Raw genomic sequence first — 8924 nt, 5'->3', positions numbered from 1 at the left:
GTTTTTATACAGTTGACAATTTCCTCTTAGTTCAACACACAGTGGTGACATGATCAGGATAAAGCAAGACAGATGTGGAAAAAAATGATAAAAAAAAGCTCCTCTGTTGTTTTGGTGTCTAAACTCACAAATAGTGGGCATGCACAAAATAGGCTTTTACTGTATGTTGTTTTATCTGAAAAACTGACATTATTTGATTTCACATAGAAAAAATGAAGTTTGGGTTTGGATGGGAGGTGCAAACTATATCTATATTTAATAAATATCCAGTGTACAGTCGTGTGAATCTCCCCAGTCTTGCCTTAGACAAAAGCGAGCTGAGTTAATGATCTTTTCTGGAGTGTTGCACCTTCTATTCACAAGATGAACAAAAAAAGGAAAGCACTTGTTTTGTCAGGAGTTGCTGACTTTCCAAAAGATAATTTATTCAAATGTTATAAAGACAAAAAGAAAAGTACAAATTAGCAAAGCTCTATTATTCCAAAAAATATTTTGATTCACATAATATATACTATACAATGAGTGACTTTAGCTGAAATCAATGTAAAATTTTTCTCAATAAACAGCAAACACATTTTTACAATGTTTACATCACGGTGCACACTTAATAAATTGAACGTTCTTTAGGGTATGGGTTATTTTAAAGATATTGTGCTTTTCAAGATGTCCTTTAAATCAGTGTTGTTGTTTCATGAAAATTAGACATACACTTTATTGAGACCACATTTACAACTCTATCAATGTGCAAAACCAGATTCTTTACCAAACACGCCGTTCTTAAAGTATGGCTTTAGACACACTTACACACAGCCAGGACCTTCCGTCTACCTGCAGTTACAACCTTTGTTGCTTAAAATCGCTCTGTGTGTGTCTTTTCTTGCAGAGAACTCTAAGTAAATATTGCCAGGATAACTAGCATAATTTTTTTATGTAACAACAATCTAAGGCACTAAAAGTCACAAACAATGATCTGCATATTCTGCTCAAGGAAAAAAAAATTGAACAATGAGAACAAAATACACTCACCGATAAGACAATGAGTTAAGCGCCCAGAAGGAATAGTCCAGTTTAGAAGTTTTTCGGTGCATGTGGTACAAAGATGGGCAGGTAAAGGGTTTGATTTGTCTAGATCTGATACCAGAGTCAGCCAAGACACAAAGGGTTGCCTTGAGAGTTTGCATGAGGCCAGGTAGTTTATTGTGTAATTACTCTGTATGTGGGGCATACAGCAGCCCAATGTTAGAGCCAATGGGTACCTGAAGGCACCCACACATATCGTGCAGGTATTAGCTACCCAAGACAGACCACACCAATGAAGGATTGTTGTCTTGTGCGACAAGCATTACAGAACTCCTTGACATCTATCGGACACAGGTATCGAACTCTTTACAACACTCTGTGTCGTTCCGCTCCGTGATCAGCTGGACAGCAGGCTCACCATCTAGGCAGAGTAAAGATGGGAACATCTGGAGTTGTGCTGGATCCTGGAGGCACAAAGGACTGATGACGAGTGGGGTTGTATCATGTTCATGGTTCTGAAATACCATGGATGACTATTATACCCACCTCCATGTCACATGTTATCTTGCATCTGCATGTCTTACCCCTCCTAACACAACACCCTGGTACAGTCTTTCATCAAGACGACTGTCCACATGTGGCATGTGTCTATGGGCTGCCTTGTTCATGTTGAGGTCTTCCCGAGGTCAGCCAGGTCCCCGATATCTCCCCAAACAAACGTGTGTGGGATCATCTCGAACATCAACTCCCTACTGGATCTGCTGAATCTCCAGGTCCAGTTACTGTGAGCTGACGTTCTGCAGCTGATAACAGCTGTATGGCTCTATTTCACATTGAATCGCTGCTCATATCCAGGTCTGAAGGGGTGACACGGGACCAGCAGTGTGCTCGTACTGCCAGCTTGTTATTTCGTTTTATTTCCACCGCCTCATCTGGGTGCTTAACATTTTTGTCAGTGAGCGTAATCACAGCAGATCATTCTGCTCAACAGATAGATGTGAGATTACAAACATCGCTTGGATTTTTATTTTAAAAAAAGGAGCCCATGTTTATCACTTATTTTCGTGCCAAAGTACAGGTATGGAGTCCACTTGTTCGAATAAACTTCATCATAATTCTGTGTTTGAAGAGTCCACTCTGTCTCCAGATTGTATTGTTCCATCTGAAATGGACATCAAAGAGGCACAAGGATGTTCTAGAGTGGCTTATCTCTGGTTGGGGTCAGAACTGTTGTCCGGCCAGGCCTGAGAAGAGTCAACAGGAGGTAAAGAAACAGATCCATCATGGCCGATATGTTTTGATCACATCCTTGATGGGCCTCCTGCATATCGGGCAGCACGCATTGATCTGTCTCTTGAGCTTCAGCCCGCAGTCGTTGCACAGGCACATGTGTCCACAGGTGTAGATGACCGTGTCCACCTCTTGATCGAAGCAGATGGTGCACTCTCCGTTTTTGCCAGCAGGGGGCAGCTCGGAGACAGGAAGCTGGGGAGAGGTGGGGGGGCTGAGGGGGGAGCTGGGAGCCGTCACTGGAGGAGAGGCAAGTAAACAAATGAGAGGGTCTTAAAGTGGAGCGGACGTGGACTTACATGCATGAAATTTGTCTTTTTCTCACTGCGGGAGGATTAGTTCTCGTTTACATTAACACTACTGCTTAAAAATGTAATTTACCCCCCCAAAAGATCTATTACCGCCACATCAAAAACAGAACTGCTCAGCCCTGCCGCTGTGCTCTCAAGGGGGTTTCTATATCCAGTGTAGCATTAGGATTGCTGTCAACGTTTGGCAACTTACCCAGAGAGGATTCAGAGGCAGAGGAGGATCTGTTGACGCTGAACGCCAGGTCTGAGTCACTGTCATCTGGGCTGCTGCTCTGAGAGGCTGTGGGGGATGTGCAGGGAGGACTGGACTGCTGTGTTCCTGTGTGACAGACCAAACAAAACAGCACAACACACATCACAACCTCCAGACAATGAAAACTCATTATGTGCCATTAAAAGAGAGGTTCAGAAAGAGGATATTTTTAATTGTGCCGACTGTCTGAAAGCAAAGCAAAGCTCCTGTCAGATTATGTTCAATTCAGTTTGGTTATTCAGAACCAAATCACAAAAGAATGAACTCTCAAAGCGAGATACATGATTTAACATTAAAATCAGCCTAGGTTGACATAAGACAGAGTTACAGCCATTTTGTCAAACCTTGAAAATATCGTTATGTACAGTGTCATGCATTATTCAGACCCTCCAGGATGTTGCGATGTTGCTATCGCAACTATTAACGCAAAATCAAGCAAACCCAGCGAAATCGCAACTTTTTGCAACCCAAAATGCCGCAACTTTAATCCAATATTAATTGTTTCTAAAGTGTTTCTGCGGTCTAGTCTCTTCTTTGTGGGTTTGTGTAGTGTGGAATACAAAACAACCCCAAATAACTCACGAAGAAGACGCATGACGTCACATCCTGTTAACATCAGAATGCCAGGAGCGTGCAGGAGCGTGCAGGAGCAGCGACCGAAGTGAAAATGTGCGCTAATGCTTCACATTTGCCCACAAAGATTTCAGCAAAGGACCGAGCAAACCAGTTTCCAGTGTAATCATCGAACATAAACACAAGTCATCCATCGACAAACACTTTGTGTCTGCAAAACGTGTGAGGAGAGCTGCAGACGAGGGACAATCCAGAAATGGTCATGAATGTCAGTTTATAAGCTATCAGAGTTCTCAAATAAAGCACCTTTTGAGAATGTCAATGTTTGTTGGGAATTATCTTACAAAACGAGTAAGTATTTTTGGTTTATATATTAAAAATTATATATTTTTTTAATGAAGCTCTCAGAAAGTAATCGCTGGATGCACACCTGATTTCCTTTTGGAGTCAACCCCATTCAAGATGGCCGACACAGCCAATCAACTTTAGCATACACACAAATGGCTATGACTCAGTCATTTTTACAGCTACATTTGGGTATGGTAGTAGCTAAGAGTGATCCCCAACTCATACTCCAAGTGCTAACAGATCACAAAAGTATAAATTAATTTGATCATTTTGGAAGAAAAAAAGACGGTTTTAGTTTGAAAGTCTGGCGTGAAAGGTAGCAGGCCATCTGCATTCTTTCAAGAAATGCCGGGCCTTTTAATTGTTTTGTGGCACAGAGCTGAATACGATGATTGATGCAGCTTTTATTCTGTTCAATAAATATTCTGCAGCCAACAGCTGTTAGTTCATATTTAAAAGGTCCAGCCCAGATTTAATCTTACGAACAGTTACAACAACAAACATGGTTAAGGCAGCACTCAAAGTTGAAAATTCTTCTTCTTGTCAAAACATAAATTCAACATTACCCATGATGCAATCTAAACATTTATATTTTGGTTAGAGCCATTGTCTGCCCAAATGATGGACAAAGCTGGTTTCACAACATCTCTGGCTCCGATGGACTGGATTACAGTTGAATATTCGCAACGCTTCCTCCAATTGTCCTTTCCTGACCTCGTTTTCTTGACCCTGTTGGTAAACGCCACAAGGTTCTTGTAGAAGAAATTCTTTCGGTTCACGTTTTACAAGGCAGAAGGGGACCTTCTAAGCAAATATACTTTCAATGTACTGTATTTGAGCACATTTGTCCAATCAGTTTTCAAGGATGAAACTGCAGATACAAAATCTCTGGTGCCAGAGAGTAAACAAGGAACCAACGATCGTTTACAGTTCACTGCACAGCAAACAGTTGTGACTTTGTTTTCTGCTGTTTGAGATAATGAATATAAAGCATAAAGGATATTGAAAAGTGTGAACTACATCCTGTGACTTTGAAGCTCTTCTTGAATCAGCCACAACAGACAAGACTTTCACTTAAACCTTTTATGGTTTTTGAGTATTTTTCAAAATGATAAAAATTTAATTACAAGAAACTGCACAAATCTATCAACTACTGTTGCTCTGCAGACACTTACCGAGTATCCTGAGTCTGTTGACGACGCCGTGCAGGGTGAAGAAGGCCCACAGAACCTGAGAGGAGTCCACGCAGAGCAGCCGACCCCGTCCCGCCCCGTTCACCCCGTGGTGCACCTCTCCGCTGGGCAGCAGGCTGAAGCTGAGGACGTCTCCAGAACAGGGCATGGGGAAGCCCCGGTGCACCACCCAGTACTCCTTCCGGTCCAGGAGGACTTCGGGGTCGGCTGGCAGGTCGGCGGCGTGCAGACAAGCCGGGTCACAGGACGTCAAGCCGAACGACAGCGCCCCGAAGTAAGGCAGGCCCAGGTGGCCCACCTCCACGTACAAAGTCTCCCCCAGGTGCAGCGGCCGGTCGCTGAACACCAGAGTCCGACTGCTGTCCAGAAAGTGGATGCAGGCGGCCGAGCGGTCGGCGGAGAGGATCACGTCAGAGCCACGGACGGGGTGAAAGTGCAAGTCGTTGTCCAGCAGGGAGGGCAGGCCCCGGACCACCCGGGGCACTGAGGTGGAGACGGAGGACGATGATGTTGGGGACGAAGAGCAGCAGGGGATGATCTGAGAGTAGCTGCTGAGATGCAGGTTGGCCATCTTGGCAGCAGCAGCCTGGTTGTTCTCCAGCTGGTTGTTGCTGTAATTGGCAGAGTCATGGCTGCTCTGGGGCAGGTAGGCACTCAGACGGGCCGCGCTCAGGCAGCTGGAGCCCACGCTCTCAGCAAACGTGCTGTCTGTGAGCAACAACAAGGACAGGGTTTCAGCATCATCATAGAAACTGTTCCAAGTCATCTCTTTTCTAACTGCACTTGTGAGTCCCTTACTAATGAGAGGATGACAAAAAAGGAAGACTGAAAAGTAAGCCTATAACAAACAGTTGCTGTGCAAAAACCACAAGTCTTTTTTTTTTTTTTAATTTCTTCCATGAGCATCAGAAGACACTGATGGTCATACATGTGATTTTTTAATGTTTTTACAGTGTTTTATGTAGGACATATTAAATAAAAACCTCCCATCCAGTTCTGAGAATATTGTGAGCTAAAATGTAGTGGAAGCTTAGGTGTGCGCTCTCTGTACTCGGCGCAGCTTTGAGAGAAAACCTAAAGTCCTATAGCAGTGAGAAACACACTGAGTGAAAAAACACAAAAATCCCTTTGTTTTCATGTATAATTAATTTATATGTGTACCGAAAAGGATGCTGGAGTAAGAAGAGTTTGTTTGCAAAGGTTTTGACATTTAGAAAAATCTCCAAAAGTCATCAAACTTAAGCTGTGATAGTGTAAAAACTATAAAAGATAGCTAAATGTCACTTCAGACATGTAAACCACCACTTTCTGTGACCTGTTTAAACTTTGAATGATACTTCTCCTGTAAAGTATGCCTGAGCTGTAGAGGTCCAAAGAGGACTAGGCTTTTCTCAAGCGTTTTGCCCAGACCCCATTAATCACCCTTGTTTGTTTTCACACAGTTTTTGCAGATTTTGTCTACGCTGTACGACGCAACAATACAAAAAGTCGTGGCACACTGTTACCGAGTCAAACCGCATGTTATGATGTAGAATCTGCGTGTTTTATTTCAAAGCTGTGGAATGAGATAGTAATAATTGTGCTTCAAAACGTATGTATTGGCACCCTTGAAAACTATTCCGGTGAATTTCATGACACGAGTCGGAGGACAGGAGCCTACACTTAAAGACCAACCATCAAACATGGTGGCAATTTCTCCTGTGAATACAGGATGTGTTGCCGTGGACTCAGTTTGCTTCAAATCCACTACTAGGAATGTTTATTTTTCTTACTCAAACGTATCACAGGCAGTAGAGATTAAACAGGCTAGAATAATTATCGGCACTTTGAGGCCTCCGTAGGTCGCTCTTGTTGTGATGTTTGTGGTTTGAGTCAAATAAACCTTCCATTTTAAGCACAAATAAGCATTGTGAGCCAGAGGTTTACTGATCTTTACCACAATATGGAACTTACTCAGGCGAGTTCTCTGAACTGCACACATGCAGAGGATTCGCAGCACAGTGCCATTTCTTTAGCGGCTGAAATAAACAGGCCTGGCACTAGTGGTCCCCCTTTTGACTTATGATGCATTCCTTTACCACTATTTCTAGAGATGCTGCAACAGTTGAGTGCGTTGGCCCCTCGCTAAAACTCCTGGGATCAGCCTCCCTGACCAAACATGGCTATCCAGCTGCTGTCAGACGGTGGATAAACACACCCGACGCATATGAGAGAGGGCAATGGGAACAAAGCCAGAGCGAAGGTAGAAAGTGGCAAAATGAAGGAAAAGGGTACTTAGAGAGCAGTAAATAAGGAGTGGTTGGAAAGGATCAGGGGGAACAGACTGTTTGACATCTGATGTTCCTTTCTGATAGTCATTAAATGAAAAAAAGGCTTTGTTTGTTTTTCTTTAGACAAACACAGATTGGTTTCGACACACAGATCGTCCATCACCGAGCCATCCCAGGCACCATTCCCTCCAAATTGGTCTTTAGTGCTGCTTGCTTTAGTTCTGATTTTATTACTGCTGTAAAAAAAAAATGTGTCGCTGAAGTTTGTCAAGCATATGGTCTAAACACAAAAGCCAGCTTGGTTGCAGTCCAAAGAAGACAAAAAACCCCGAAAAAAACAGCTGAATAAATTTCTCACCCAGCAGAGAGACCTCCTGAGTGATGCCGTAGATGTCTATGATGGCCCAGAGTGGACAGCCGATGCTGAGGCCACAGTGGAAGAGGATGGGCTCGCCGTTGTTGATGCTGTAGAAAACCCTTCCGTGGCGGTCGGCCCAGAAGGACAACACGTTATCCTTCGAGGCCAGCCTCTCGGGCAGGGCCTTGGCCCAGTAACCGGGCCGTGTCACCAGGTCTGGGCAGGCATACTTGGGGATGTCAGCGGCCCCCAGCTCGCTGGGATCCAAACTGGTAAACCCGAAGCGCAGGGCTCCACTCCAGCCAGTGTGAACGCCAGTCAGGCGCAGTCGCACCTGCATTAATGACATTAGTGTAACCTTAAAGGGACAGTTCAGATCTTTTGAAGTGGCGTTCTATAGAAAGGTCATAAACCATAAACACCTTACATGTTTTACAGTAGATAGCTGTTTGAAAGACCTCATTCAATAAATGTGTAATGCAAAATGAGAAAATTTTGAGATTTAAGTTGTTTTGAGACCACTGAGAGCCGTTAGCTAGCTTAGTCCTGTCAGAATTAAACAATTCCTCCAAACTAAAGAAAGAGCTATCTGCAACAGGTAAGACACCAACTGTAATATCCTTTCTACAGAATCCCACTTCAAAATGTCTGATCTTTATTACTCATATGAGTATCTCTTTAAATGACATGGTAAAATGAAACAAACCTTTTCGTAAAGGTGAACGGGCCGATGGGTGAATGTGATGCCATTACAGAAGCTGTTCTTGCGAGTGGCACGGCGGAGCTGTCCGTCCAGCCGGATGTTCTTGCCCTTGGCGTGCGGGTGAAAATGGGGCGACTCCAAGTTGATGTTGACCGGGGGAGCGGATGTTCTCCTCTCCACACCTGCCCCGTTGTTAGGCAGGGTGTAGTACTGCCTGCTGGTCACCGGGCGGTGTTGTAGAGTCACATCTGTGGGCGGGGAAACATGGGGGAGGGGAGGGGGGTCAGAATGTGGAACATGGTTTTATATGACCCATCAATGTTCGTGACATCGGCTGTGAGAGATAAAATCAGCAGCGCACAATAAGATCCTTGTAGGTGATCATCTATAAACGGAGCCCACAGTCTCATGCGCCTCCCGTTTCATAAATATTATGACGCCCCTCCCCGACTCCTCTCAATATGCACATTAAATAACCTCACTGAGGACAAAACCCTCACTTACATTAAAAAACAGTTAATGCTCCTGAGTTAGACCTTTTGCAACTTCCACGTTCAAACCAAAATCGAATGGACCTCAACCAAAATGTACCTTTCACTCACGCT

The 8924-nt window shown here is 44.0% G+C and overlaps 1 protein-coding gene across 1 annotated transcript; it reads right to left on the bottom strand.

Moving 5' to 3' along the window:
- Nucleotides 1-388: 388 nt before the first annotated feature.
- On the bottom strand, nt 389-8567 carry neurl1b (neuralized E3 ubiquitin protein ligase 1B; the record flags this gene model as incomplete). The annotated part of the gene is given in 5 exon segments (XM_025008150.1): nt 389-2549; nt 2815-2940; nt 4971-5696; nt 7617-7950; nt 8323-8567. Coding segments are annotated over 5 exon segments (1679 nt in total), but the record flags the coding sequence as incomplete, so codon positions are not given.
- Nucleotides 8568-8924: the final 357 nt, after the last annotated feature.

The sequence above is a fragment of the Kryptolebias marmoratus genome, linkage group LG9, assembly GCF_001649575.2.
Source record: "Kryptolebias marmoratus isolate JLee-2015 linkage group LG9, ASM164957v2, whole genome shotgun sequence".
Classification (NCBI taxonomy): Eukaryota; Metazoa; Chordata; class Actinopteri; order Cyprinodontiformes; family Rivulidae; genus Kryptolebias; species Kryptolebias marmoratus.
Note: the sequence above shows the minus strand (reverse complement) of the source record. Positions and strands in the feature narration are given on the sequence as shown.